Here is a 14,453-nt window from a genome sequence, read left to right as displayed (position 1 = left end):
CGCGCCCGTCTTCAGCCCAGCGCTGTGCCTGGGACTCAGGGAGTGTCTGAAACTGATGAAGCGTACATTGTTTGATGAGCCACAACATTTCTCTCAGAACCGCTCCGGGCTCTCGTGAGAAATGTGTCTTTTCAGAGCCAACTCGGCAGACTGACTTCAGACAGTGATTGGCAGGAGAAAATGGCCAGAAAAATGCAACAGGGAAGATGAAATTAAAAATGGTTAAGAATGAACTGATTTCAATAATAATTGGAGGACGGGGAGGGTGGGGGGGAGGCAGACTGGAGGTGTGTTGATGACTGTTCAAGGTGGGTGACGGTGACGGGTGTAGAGGGGTTCCCTTAACCTTTCTCTCTCCTTAGGTGTCTCTTTGAAATTTTTGTGATGGAAAGATGTGAAGAAGAAGGCAGAGGAGACGCAGCAGCTGGTTTGCGGACTCAGGGGAGGCCCCGGCACAGCAGGAGGAAAAGGATTGGGTTCCAGGTCTCTCTTCCTCCAGATGTGGCAGCACCTCTTCCCTCCAAGCTCCTGTCCCCCTCCATCTACACTCGCCTCCACTCATTTACATGGCCCCCACACTCAGACCTTTGGCCCAAGTAACACCATTGCAGGCCTTGCCTCTTGGGTGATGTCCCATGTTCTAGAACACTCTCAGATGGGAATGGGAGCCCCTCAGAGCTGGGCCCCACTTCAACTAACCCGGTTGGCAAACCCCAACCCATGTGTGGGGTAAGTCGCACCCTGAGCTCTTTCTGGGACGTACAGTCCTTGACGTTTCTTAAATCATACCAAGAAGAGTCCCCTGCAAGGAATTGTTTGCCACAGGCCCCAGGAGACATCGTAGTGGAAATACCTCCTCTCTGGAAGCCTCCCTGGCGCAGGCTGGATGGAAAGACTGGCTCCATCCTAGGTGGCCCCTCTGAGGGTCTTCCCTGTGGCCATGGTCCTCCCGTGAGTCACTGCAATGGGATAATAAACCTTCATTGCAGCCAAGATGCACCGAGCACTGAGGCACTTTCCGTAACAATTCATAACATCCACACCGATGGCGTCCACCCAGCTTCAGGGACAAATGAGCTCAGATCCTCCAACAAGGGACCTCAAGTTTCTCCCTCCCTGAGCCCCTCTCCCCGTTCTTGTGCTCTTTCCTACTTCCAGACCATTAAAAGAGTGATATTTGTAATGTAGATGAGGCCAATCTTTTTGCACACTGTTGACAGACAAGAGGAAGATTCCAGAGAGAAATGCCACAGCAGCAAATGAATATAAATGATGCTTTCCTGCACTTCGTGCTTATAAAATGCCTTTTGTACCAGAAGCTCCAAGCTCTCCAGGAAGCAAGGCTATCACTGGCACTTTTCACTCAGGGTTGAACGTGAATGGTCAGAGCTACTCAAGTCGTTTGTGATAAGAAAGAACAGACACTTTGTAAATGCAAAAGTCCAGACACTTTTTAAATGCAATATCCTTGCCTTCTGGGTAGTAAACAGAAGTATGCAGATGGATAATGACATCTGTGGCTTCTGGCTTCATTTCCTAGAGAGGGAAAAATGTAAATAAATATGTAAAAAACATTGTCATATGTGGCTAACACCCATGGTTCATCCAGTGGTTATCACTCAGTCCAACGTTTACATGGAGTGGATTCTATTACTGGGTGCCTTGGGACCGTGTAACGCTGAGAAAGTAAAACAGATCTCTTCTTTGCCCATGAGAAGACAACTACAGAAAAGTTTAGTAAAAATGTCTGTCCAGTCAGTGGCTTTGACATCTGACACTATGGCACTAAGCGATGCCTTCCTTTTGTTCTCTCCCCTGGAAGCCTCCTTCTAAATGCTTAATAGCTAAATGATTCATTAGGGTCTGCGAAGGCCAAGCCCTTAACTAGAAAGGCAGAGGCGGACCCACAGGCAGTGCCTGATTGTGGGATTCATTTGAAGGTTCGTTTGAGAATTCCTTCCTTCTCACTCTGAGCCAGAGGGTGCGAGCACAGCAGAGGTAACCAACCACCTGGGCTCCAGCCACCAACAAGTTGCCTGAAGAGCAGATGTTAGTGACTTTGAAACTGTTGCTAGGATTCATTTAGGGTAATGATCAGCTTCAGAGGATAAAACTCACAAAGACTAAGAAACGTTTTTGCTGTGAAGGCAATACCTAGCAGAGACCGCCTGCCCCTATAAACACTTGCATCAAAGTCAATACTAATAGCTTACAGGGGCGCCTGGGTGGCTCAGTCGGCTGAGTGTCCAACTTCAGCTCAGGTCATGGTCTCGTGGTCCGTGGGTTTGGGCCCTGTGTCGGGCTCTGTGCTGACAGCTCGAAGCCTGGAGCCTACTTCGGATTCTGTGTCTCCCAATCTCTCTCGGCTCCTCCCCCACTCATCCTCTGTCTCTCTCAAAAAGAAATAGGACATTTAAAACATTTAAAATATACTAATAGCTTACAAAAGAAGTTGAGCTCTTCTGATATCTAGAAAAGGAACTCCTTCAAGTGCCATCAAAATAGTTTCCAAAGAGTTTCGAATAATTTGCTTAAATGTTATTAGTCTACAGAACAGCAGTTAAATAATTACCACCTAAATTAAATAAGAGATCATGTATTTTTAACCAAGAGGGTCTTGCTATATTATACTGGTCAACTGCACATCAAAGTTTGCATTGTCTTATACTTTAAAATTCTCCTACTCACGTCAAATTAAAGTGTAAAGGAAAATACTAGATAGATCATTAAGTTGATAACTGTTCTTGACTTAAAGAGCAGCTGGCCTGTGGTTTTTGGTACCATAGTATGCCTAAAATAGTCTTTCTAAAAACCGCTGTCTATAAACTTTCTTATCACACATTATTATTAGTTCAAAAATGTTCTGGATGTGCAGCCTCAATGTATGTATATCTACTTATTTGTAAATTACACAGTAGCAGTAGTACATTAATATAAAAACACGAAAGTGGAAAACAATATATAAAATATTTGTATTTTACATATTGACTGCAAACTGGTTCTGTTCCACTAATATTCTTTAAATGAGAGTGAAGTGGTCAAACAGTTTTATTTTTGTGGTTCGTGGTGGAAAACTTTGTGATAGAACAATTTGAAGTGTTCTTCTAAGTTTAGTTTGTTTTAAAACTTGGTTCTAATGGCTGTCATTGCTTAAAATATCTCAAAAGTAAACAGGAAGAATCACATGGTTTCAGAGCTTACCAGGTCAAACTGGTCACTTCACTTGTATGCACACATGATGCAAACACTGTAGCTAAAATTTGGTTACATTTCCATCTTCTTTGAGTCCGTCAGTCTTTTCTTACAAACCAATTACACAGTGTCAAGGAACAATTCAGTGCTGTTAGTTGCTTTACATGCAATTTGTTTACTCCTGTTTGAGGAAAAAAGGTCACCAGTCTGTTGTCAAGGAGCAAAATTTAAAACAGGATGTATTAGAGAGAGCAGAGAGGAAGACACCTGCTGGCAGCTGGGAATAGTGAATCTTGCCGGCACATTTTGGGGGTAAACAAATCAGTTGGTGGCTGACAGATCAATTTGGTCATTCTAAGAAGTCCAATGAGTGGGATTGAAGAAAACAATTAAGATGTGGATAGGGTTTTCACAAGCCTTCAGAGTGTGGCTGAGGAGCAAGACAGGCTTTCTGTCTCTGTACGATGTCAGCTCTGCCGTTTTCCATCTATCGGAAGCCACCTTGGGCAAACCAGATCCAAACCACTGTCCTCCTTAGAAGTCCTCAATACACTTATTATTTTTAAGTTTTAATGTTTATTTATTTTTTAGGGAGAGAGAGAGAGCGAGAGAGAGAGCGAGAGAACACATCATTATGGGAGGGCAGAGAGAGAGGGAGACACAGAATTAGAAGCAGGCTCCAGGCTCTCTCGAACTCACAGACCAGATCACGACCTGAGCTGAAGTCGGACGCTTAACCAACAAAGCCAGCCACTCAGGCGCCCCTCCCTCAGCTTTGATAAATTTAAAACAAACTCCGTTTGGAAGATTTTTAAAGGAGGTGAGAAATTTCAGCTCTCAAGGTGACTGTGGGGAAATGAGCTTTTTTTTTTTTCATTTTTAACGTTTTTTATTTATTTTTGAGAGAGAGACAGTGTGAGCAGGTGAGGGTCAGAGAGACAGGGAGACACAGAATCTGAAATAGGCTCCAGGCTCTGAGCTGGCTGTCAGCACACGGGCTTGAACCCACGAACCATGAGATCATGACCTGAGCTGAAGCTGGACATTTAACCGACTGAGCCCCCCAGGCGTCCCAAAATGAGGTTTTTTTTATACATAGTATAGGTCATTTTTAGCAACAAAATCACATATAACGTTGGAAAGATTTGCAAACACTTATTTTCAAAGATGTTCTCTCCATGAGATTTTTTAAAAAACCAATGACTTTTCTCACTTATTGTTCAAACACCACCTTTATCTCAGAAGAATAGATGAACTCTTTATTTTTGTGAAATTTTCTCTGAAAGCATCCTAATGACAGCTACGTGTCATCACAGAAAAGATGAGGAAAATGAAACACTTTTTGTATAATGTTGTAATTCATTCTTCAAACTTGACGATTCTTTTAAGTGTTGCAAGATGATCTGTGAACTGTGTGGTGTATGAGATTTTCAAGGTCAGCCCCCATCACAGAATTCTGAAAAGATTCTCCTAATGGTCTTGTTTTGTCACCATGTGGATGGCATCTAACAGTCTTTGGGAGTCACCATATACTCTAGTAGACTACAGAATGGTCCCCAGACATTGTCCCTTTGTGGGGGGTGGGGGGAATTAGTCTTTCCTGCCACTGATGCTGTACTTGACCATGTGTCTCATTTTGGCCAACAACAATGTGAGGGGCGGCAATGTTTGTCACTCCTGACCTGAGCAGCCTTGGGAGCTAGTTTACAGGGCAGCCCTCTCTGCTGCACCACTATTCCAACTGTCAATGTCCCAGGTCAAGGTCTCGCAGGCTAAAGGTTACGTTACGTGGACTAGTGCTAGGAGGTCTCAAATTCTGCACTGGACACACTTCCACTAAATAGTTCATACCCTTAATGTTTTCACAGTTTACCTGAAATTCACATGTAACTTAGCATTCTGCGTGTCACCTGGGAACCCAGCTTGTAAGTCTCTACATTTGGGGATCATTGGTTTTGGCTGCAGAAGTGAATGTTCCCTGATGGATATGCCGCCCAGGGAAGGGTGCCTGTGTCAGTCTGTGTATTAAGTGTTAGCGAGGCTTAAGTTTGCCCTTACTTTTCAGATCAAAGAAGTTCTGGTTCTTCCTGCACCCCAGCAGAGTGTCTGCGGTTACAGGCCACGGGGGTCAAGAGACCGTAATCTTGTGGAGAACGCACTACGCTGGAGCGTGGATTTTGAATCTGGAGATGGCCAGAGATGATTAACAATTTCCTCTGGAGATTCAGAGACAAATTAAAGGTCCAGGGGCCTGCGTCTGCAATTTAACCGTCTGTAAGGGTGCGTAGGAGTCGGAGACTCATCCTGCCGCTGCTGTTAAACTGGCTTGGGCTGATGTGCAACATTCTCCTGCCCAGACTGCACTACTCGCATCTGCAGGGGGATGGGGTGGCCTCAGATCATCTGAATCCCTCTTGGAGCTCTAAAAGTCCAGGACAAGGAGTCAGAAACCCAGGGCTTTCCAAGGTGCAGCAAGCAAAGTAAACAAGCGAGGGCAGGTAGGTGTACGACACTAGGTCATGGCGGGGACTGTGGCAAACTGAAGCGGTGCCTGCATGCTCTCTTCTCTGCAGGGGGAACTCAGAAGGCCTTAAGGACATCTGTCTTACGCAGAACTGTAAACATTTCTGACAAGATTTCTAATTTTGCTTCGGAGAATACTGTGTGCCGTGAGTCACTGAGCAAATTTATGATTGGCATTTCTCTGAAGTCATCTTGTGTGGGGGAGGATATTTGTAAGTGCAGCCTAACCTGCAAATTGAAATTGTCCTAGAATGGAACAGACTGCGTGTGAACAGGAACTTTAACAATTAATGGCTGATACAGCCACAGTTGGAGATACTTCATTAAACATTTGCAGCTTTTATTTTGCAGATTTTAAAAAACTGGAGCCAACATTATTTTAACGTCTCAAACACTTTGAGAAGCACTTTCAAAGCCTGCCGTGCTAGTTATTTTACCTACATTGCCTAAAATCTAAAACAGTTGAGTGGGCTGGTGCTGTGCCTGGTGTCGGTAAAAACAGATGATCAGATGTCCCGTTCTGACGTCCAGCTCGCTCACAGGAGGCAAGAGGTGCCAGGAGAGACTTATTAGGGATGATACCTGAGATCAGGCTTGAGGAATAAGCCAAGTGAGGAACGGAAAGGTATTCTAAGCAGAGGAAAAGCACCAGTAAGCACAGACTTTTGGAACAACTGCTAAGCGGTTCATTCATTCACCAAACCCTTCCTAAGTGGTGAAAACATCAGGTGCCGGGGGAGCCAAGTAAACACCTGAGAGTGCTGATTGGTTTCAAGAACAGATACCTACAAGGCAGAGCAGTCCATAGGTGATGAAGTACATCCCGAGCTGCGCTGGGAGCTGGGGGATAGGGAAGGGCGGGGAAGGCAGACACTGATACAATATAAAAACGAACACAAATAAGCTGCTTGAAATGTGAAATTCTGGAAGTAATGATCCATGTCACCCACAGCATTAAATTTCAATCACTTACATTAGAAACAATAACAGAGCACTTAAAAGTGAACAGATAAAAGAAAGCAATTAACAAGCACTCAGAGCTAGAAGAATGGATCAGCTTTCTGTAACTCACATGTGCCCAACTTCTCCTGCCCTGAGGAGTCCCCGTCCATGACTGCCCGCAACTCGCTGGTTCTAACCCTGGGAGTGGCCTCAGGAAACCCAGTCCTTCCTTTAGTTGTCACTGGTCCCCCCACAGGCTGAAGACCCCCTCTGCTCCCATGGCCCTTTCGGCAGCTGCCCTTCCTTTCTATACTGAATTTCTTTTTTTTTTTTATTTATTTTTTATTTTTTAATATTTTATTTATTTCTAGGAGAGAGAGAGAGAGAGAGACACCGTGAGCAGGGGAGGGTCAGAGAGAGAGGGAATCACAGACTCTGAAACAGGCTCCAGGCTCCGAGCCGGCAGTCAGCACAGAGCCCGACGCGGGGCTCGAACCCACAAACCGCGAGATCATGACCCAAGCGAAAGTCGGATGCTTAACCGACTAAGCCACCCAGGCGCCCCTCTATACTGAATTTCTGGCTCTCTATGTTTCATTCCTCTCTACCTTTTCATAGGCCATTTCCAGCACATTTTTCTACTAAAGCAACATCACCAAGGCTTCAGGAACCTACTTCTCAAGAAGACTGCAGTATATTTGAGTCCTGAAAAAAGAATTACTGCTACCTCAGAATAATCCCTTCTTACAGAAAATTGTACAATAAAACAGAATTTAAAGATTATGAGAAGCTAAACTATACATGTTTAAAAGTTTAGGGGCGCCTGGGTGGCTTAGTCGGTTAAGTGTCCGACTTTCGCTTAGGTCATGATCTCGCGGTTCGTGGGTTCGGGCCCCGCGTCGGGCTCTGTGCTGACTGCCAGCTCGGAGCCTGGAGCCTATTTCAGTCTGTGACTCCCTCTCTCTCTGACCCTCCCCTGCTCACACTGTCTCCCTCTCTCTCTCCTAGAAATAAGTAAAACATTAAAAAAAATAAAAATAAATAAAAGTTTAATAAGAATTATATTGTATAAAATAATGCATACTGAGAAAGAAAGTAAAGAAAACTTTAAGGAATCAATTTTAAATCACTTCATCTTATCTCTCAGACATGTGTTTATGGACACAGGTACACAAAAAGACATGTTTTAAAAATTAGGATCATAACGCATATTTGCTTTTTATAATGTTATCATTTATCATATCATGCACAATTTAAATGTTCTTGAGCATTCATGAAAAAGAATAGTTGCATAAGTTAGTGGTATTACATACTAAGAGAGTTACCTATCTTCATAATGCTAGTAAGTTAAATTGTGTCCAATTTTAAATTATTTATGTTTTTATTTTTGATAGAGCATGAGTGGAGGAGGGAGAGAGAGGGACACACAGACACAGGGCAGGCTTCAGGCTCTGAGGTGTCAGCACAGAGCCCAACGCAGGGCTCGAATTCAGGAACCATGAGATCATGACCTGAGCCGAAGTCTGACACTTAACCTACTGAGCCACCCAGGTGCCCCAATAGTGTCCAATTTTTTACTACAATAAATATATTACCCTGCAAAATAGGACTACAAATACAAAAAATAATAAATACCAAAATCAATACATGTTGAAGTGCCTACAAAATGTACTATTATAATTCATTGTTAAATATAACTCATAACCATGTTTTGTTACATTTGAAAAGTTTTTAAGTTGAGCTCCCAGTCACAAGGACGTGTGAATATGCACATAACGAGTTATCAGAGCCTAATAACGTGAGCTATAAGATAGCCAAATAACCGCAAGGTAAAATTAAGTTTTCAAAATGCTTCCGATATTTTACAGCAATTACGAAGGATGTGGCTGCATTTAACTACATTTGATACATTAGATGCGGAGTCTGAGCATAAGAGGACTTGCCTCTCGCCAGCTTTCACACGGCCCTAGCTGCTTCTCTGCCTCCTTGCTACTCAAAGCACTGGCATCATCTCCTGGGAGTCTGTTAGAAATGCAGAATCTCAGGCCCAATCCGGACCTATTGAATCAGAATCTGCAAGTCAACTAGATCCCCAGGTGTTTCCCTTGCATATTAACGCTGGAGGAGCCCTCGGATCACCCCAACGCCCTGTGCTAGCTCCCTGGGCCCTGACGAATAGCGGGCTTTCCGCAGGAGCTCCTCGAGTCAAAAGAGGCCCCGTGCATAAACCTGTTTAGTGTCATCACCTTTGAAATGCGACCTTTTAGGAAAGGCGCCGGGGTCATCCTCGCCACGGAGCCTCGCCGCTGCTAAACTTGGGGCTGCGGGCCCACATCAGCATTGTGATGCTGGGGCAGGACGCGGAGCCCCTCACCTGGGCACCTGCTGTCTCCCTCCCTGGGCCTGTCCGCCCCTCACCTGGGCGCCTGCTCGCTCCCTCCCTGGGGCTGTGAGCCCGTTTGTAAGCTGAGGGGTTCACTGACGGCTGGGAAGGACGGAGTGCTAACACTTCGCCACTTCATTTCCCAGGAATCAGGGTTAAATGGACACCAGCACCGCCCCGCCCACGCAACGAAGACCGCAGAGAAACTGACAACCCAGAGCCCAAGCCCCGTACTGTTTGCCTGCAAAGATGAGGTGCGAGGGGCGGAGCCTGAGAATCAGATACCGCGAGAAGTGGGCTCCGACGAGCGCAGGCGCACTACAGCTCCCGCCCCTGCCGTAAAGGTGGCTGCCACTGGAGAAGGGGGAGCCGGGCCTCTGGCATAAAGCTCGCGAGATTTGAACGCGTCACCGCAACTCCTTCCGGTCAGAAACCGGAAGTGCAGTGAGCGGGGCGTCTCAGACGCTGGCTCTCCTGTGGCTCCGGGCCGCCGGGCCCGGTTTCTGTCGCGGCTCCTCGGGTCCTGTTTTGCGTCGCCTACTCTGGGTCGAGGCGATGGGGGACTCCAAGGAGGCTGGGGCCGAGTCTCCACCGGCCGGTGCCGCTGCTCGGGGAGGGCTCAGCCTTCTGTCGCAGGGAGAATCCGAGGAATCTTCTGCACAGGTGAGTCCGCTCTGGGGCGGACCTGCAGGGAATCCGGGGGTTTCGGGCCCGCTCCTCCGGGGAGCGATGTCACGGTTCTCGGTAGCTTCGGGTGGCTTCTCCGCGCCTCCCGGGCAGTCTCCCCAACGGCGTGGAAGCCCCTGTGTCTGTCGTCAGGTATTCGGGTTTTTGCTTGCAAGTCACCCCTATCGCAAGCAGTTCTGACTCTCCGCTCGGTTGTAACCGAGAGGTGAGTTACACACGGTCTGTGCTCTCGACGAGCGTACGTGTAAATGTGTGGTTCCAGAATGGGGCACAGTCATGCCGAGCTGGAGGGAAAAGAGGGTGTCGGGGGGCGGAGCTCACCGAGATGGGACCGGCATAATCCTCGAAGGGTTCAGAGCGTTTGCCGGGCCGAAAAGGGAGTGCGTGAGAGGTTCGTGAACGCGGACACTGAGCTTGCTTGGGGCTGTACGAGTCAAGAGTGTGAGGAACCCCCAGCGCCTTCCTGTGAAGTTAAAGGTTGGGAGCTATTGTGTAGTGAACTGACGAATCCATTACCAAACGTTTGCTTGCAAACACAAAGGCCCAGGGACGCCTGGCTGGCTCAGTCGGTAGAGCAATTGACTTTTGATCTCTGGGTCCTGGGTTCAAGCCCCACGTTGGGCGTTCGAGCTTACTTAAAAAAAAAAAAAGCCCCAGATATCTTATAACAAGTTACTTTTGTAAATATTATTCTTTTTTTTTTTAATTTTTATTTATTTCTAGGAGAGAGAGAGAGAGAGAGCGTGAGCAGGGGAGGGTCAGAGAGAGAGGGAGTCACAGACTGAAACAGACTCCAGGCTCTGAGCTGGGAGTCAGCACAGAGCCCGACGTGGGGCCTGAACCCACGAACCGCGAGATCATGACCTAAGCGAAAGCCGGACGCTTAACGGACTAAGCCACCCAGGCGCCCCACAAGTTACTTTTGTAAATATTATTGCATTGAAAATGATACGTCTTTAATAATGAGCAGAGATTTTATCAAATTTCCCATTTCTTTAATGTGGCTCTATTGACTCTCCTTGGTTTCTGCTTGTCCACTGTCTTAGCTAATAAACCATCAACCTTATACTCGTTGACTCACGTTTTCCTTTGAAATGATGCGAAAAAGAGCCATGTAAACGGGACAGTTTATGCTGGGCTCTCCTGTTGTTATAAACATGTAGCTTGTATTCTTGTGAAGCCTGATGTGGTGGGATTTCTTTTTCTTTTTCTTAAAAGTGGCATTTTAAATTCCTAGTAGTGTTATTCAAGTTTCATCCAATGTGTTAATTAGGGATCAGCTTTATTTCTTGGAGGCAATGAAGTGAAGAGCCGAGCTGTGGTGAAATACTCTTCTGCCCCTCCTCGAACAGCATTTGCACGCCTGGAAGAGAAAACAGACTTGAAACTCCCACCTGCCAACTGGTTGCGAGAGAGTGCCAAGCTAGGCCCGGCAGGAACCACCATTCTTGGCAATAGTAAGAAAAGCAAGCCATTTTCAAGGTAAATACCCATCAGTGGCGTGTTTACCTTTCTCCCAGCACCCCCGCCCCTATCCATCCCCGAACCCTAATATTTGCTTTTTCAGTTTAATTGGTAATGCTCACCATCTTGGTGAGATTTCCCTTTAGAAAAAGGTTGTATTTGACTTTCAGAGTCCTCTTCCCCCTCCTAGGAGGGTTACATAGTATGAAGACCTCAGTTGCATCTACTTTCAGAGCCGCGTCATGTTCTCAACCAAGCTCAGGTTTGGCCACTAAAATTCAATCAGCTGTTTTATTTTTAGCCAGTCTACATACCTTGTGAGTATGTGAATGCCAGGAATCAGGGGTGGTACCCTAGGAGGAAAACCCGTGACACTTCCTAGTCTGTCCTGGGGAGTTTCTTATTAAATGGTGGCGGATTGGACGGTCTGAAAAACCCCGTTGTACAAACCCAGCATGTTGGTGTGACCTACACTCTGACGCTTGCTGAGATGGTTGCTGGAAATTCTGATGAGTGGCCCGGATTCTTACAGAGAAACATCTACTAACGTTCTACATACTAACATGTAGGCTTTTCAACGTGTAGGATTCTCTTATTTTTCCTCTCTGTGATTGAACCTAAAATCTATCCATGTAACAATACAGCAAGCGCTACAAATGCATTAATACCTCCAGTTATGGGGCAATGATTTATGGGGCAGCTGGGTGGCTCGGGTCAGTTAAGCGTTTCGCTATCTGATTTTGGCTCAGGTTATGATCCTTTGGTTAATGGGATTGAGCCCCACCTCCGTCTCCACACCCAGCCCCCGGGGAGTTTAAGAGTCTGTGTCTCTCCCTCTCCCTCCCTCCTTCTGCCCTTCCATTTGCTGGATCCCTCTCTCCTTCTCTCAAAAAAAAAAAAACAACAACAACCCAAAAAACCTAATGAGGTTAGTAGTTTAGAAATTATCCTAATGCCTCAGAAGGTAAGTTATATTTGCAAAATGTAGCAGTGTTACAAAACATTTATAATAGCAAAAAGTTGGAAATAGTCCAAATACCTTCCTCTAGGAGAACTTAAATTACATGTCAACACAAATATTATGAAGTGATTTAAATTTTAGTTCTGTCGATTGCGTGCAAACACGGTGCTGAGTACTTTATATGTTTATCTCCTTTAATTCTCACAACAGCCCTTTGAGGTAAATTCTGTTAACTAATTTTTACATGGGAAAACTGAAGCTTAGAAAGGTTAAGTACTTGCCAGCCTGCGCGGTAAATTGTCAGCTTGCTTTGGAGCGAGACAGTCCTGGTTAAGTATTCTGAGCCTCTGCCATTTACTGAAATATGGTGACATCAGCTACTTTCCAGGCTTAGAGATAATAGATGTGCCTCACGTGGTACCTGACACAACACTTTTTTTTTCTTTTCTCCTTCTGGCTGAATTAGTGTCAGGTTCTTTTTTTTTTTTTTTTCTTTTAGAAAAGTAATACTGATTGTGTATCACACTCGAGTGCAACACACTCCTAGAGATTAAAATCCTGATAAATGTTTCTGCTTATATTTTTCTTATCTCCCCTCCTAAAAAGAATAAACGTTAAACTGTTTTCTCTTGGAGGATTTTTTTGGGATTTGTAATTACAAAAAAGAAAATAATTGTTAATTTTTTTTTCTAGATGTTTCCTATTGCTTCTAATGATCACTACTATTTTATCAAATCTAAGTTGTGATTGATTTTTAAGTCCTATCATTATTCTATGTGCCACTAAGAAGGAAAAACTATTCTACTCTAATGACCGTAGGCAGACTGATCTGAGGGGTGGATGTCAAAAGGTGGAAAATGTGTATCCTGGAAGTGATGAAATACTGTATTTTTATCAACTCTCCTTCTATATCATGAGCATGACCTTTGTGGCCTTTGTTCCCCCATAGCTTCGGAATGGCGTATGACTTTATTGACTCTGTGGGAAATGATGTGGACGTGGTCTCTGACTCTGAAGTAAGTGTCCTTATTGGGGACTGTAATTGGGGCGTTTAGGTCCGGGCTCTGTAGCACGCTCTGTTCTGTAGTCTTGAAAAATTACCGATGAAATAAGCTACAATTATCTGATTGTTGAATATCTTTTGTTAATAAAGTAACCCTCGGGCCACATCTTTTTTCAAAAAGGAGGGAGCCATGCTCCAAACACTGGCAGTGGTAATAATAGTAATGTTGGTGGTTGGATTTTTATAATAGCAATTACAGGTGATTGTAATGTTTGGGGTGATTTATATGTTACCAGTTGAGAATCAGAAATGATACTTCCAGCAAAATCTAACACTCCTTACTTGGTCAGTTTTATTTGATATGCTGAAAACCTAGGTCCTGCAAAAGTGTGACCTGTACACACTTCAGGAAATTCCTTTGTGTAAAAATAAATCTTTCCCTCTCATTTGCATTAATGTATGACTGGCAAAGTGTAGGTGATTGTGTTTGTATTTAGCTCTTTGTGTCAAGTACAGTTTGTATAACCTTAGGAGAATGAAGTTTATTATGCTTTAAAACTGAGTGAAGTTAAGATTTGAAAGAGTTCAGATTGTGCTGACGTCATCTTTTTTTTTAAACGATTTTTTTTCTGTTAATTTTTTAAAGAACATAAAAAAGCTGCTGAAGATTCCCTACAGCAAGTCCCACGTGAGCATGGCCGTGCACCGCATTGGAAGGACTCTCTTACTGGACGAGTTGGATATTCAGGAACTCTTCATGAGATCGTCTCAGGTAATACTATTCTGGAAAAACAGCTCTGAGAGCATTATTTTAATCCTAGACGGGCACGGGGAATGCCATTTCAGAGGAAGGCTGAAGGGGACACGCACTTCGAAGTGGCCCAACACCTCGGCAGCTGGGAAGTAAGATATTTCACAGAACGTACAGAAGCTTCACTAAGGGAAAAATAGAAGACCGAGTGAACGAAGAAGAAATTTACTCATAACCAACAGCCAGGATTCTTGCAAGGAAAAAGGGTGAAGAAAGTTATGGGGGGAAAAAAGTGAAATTTAAGGGAATAGTTAAAGTTTTTGAAAAATCCTTTGTCTCCCTTAAAGAGATTGTCCTGGAACATGACTGCCAGGACATGTAAAACATGTTAGTTTTTCCAATAAATACATAGTTGTTGGAATTAATTGGTTTGCTGAAAGCACAGCTGCTTGAACTGTATCTTGATAAACGCCTCTTCCCCACCCCCGATGTGTTGATGGTGGATACTTTTTTATGAAGTGTAACAGCAGCGTTTCAGTTTTTCAAG

The 14,453-nt window shown here is 44.7% G+C and overlaps 1 protein-coding gene and 1 non-coding gene across 5 annotated transcripts in view; both read left to right on the top strand.

The window, feature by feature from the left end:
• The first annotated feature begins 9,409 nt into the window (after positions 1-9,409).
• Positions 9,410-14,453, top strand: part of EDRF1 (erythroid differentiation regulatory factor 1) — a 40,174-nt gene continuing 35,130 nt past the window's right edge. For 2 of the 4 annotated variants that reach the window (XM_039237903.1, XM_039237904.1), the window contains exons 1-4: positions 9,414-9,703; positions 11,001-11,209; positions 13,102-13,168; positions 13,802-13,927. In XM_039237903.1, coding sequence (XP_039093834.1) covers positions 9,596-9,703; positions 11,001-11,209; positions 13,102-13,168; positions 13,802-13,927 — 510 coding nt within the window. In that variant the 5' untranslated portion in view covers positions 9,414-9,595. Of the gene's footprint in view, positions 9,704-11,000; positions 11,210-13,101; positions 13,169-13,801; positions 13,928-14,453 lie in introns of all 4 variants that reach the window. The other 2 variants (XM_039237902.1, XM_039237901.1) reach the window with 2 other exon arrangements.
• Positions 10,279-10,351, top strand: TRNAK-UUU. The gene has a single exon. It is a non-coding gene; the product is annotated as a tRNA-Lys (tRNA).

Source organism: Hyaena hyaena, unplaced genomic scaffold, assembly GCF_003009895.1.
Source record: "Hyaena hyaena isolate Hyena2069 unplaced genomic scaffold, ASM300989v1 scaffold_129, whole genome shotgun sequence".
NCBI classification, from domain to species: domain Eukaryota; kingdom Metazoa; phylum Chordata; class Mammalia; order Carnivora; family Hyaenidae; genus Hyaena; species Hyaena hyaena.
The sequence above is the reverse complement of the archived record's forward strand: the minus strand, read 5'-3'. Positions and strand labels throughout refer to the sequence as shown.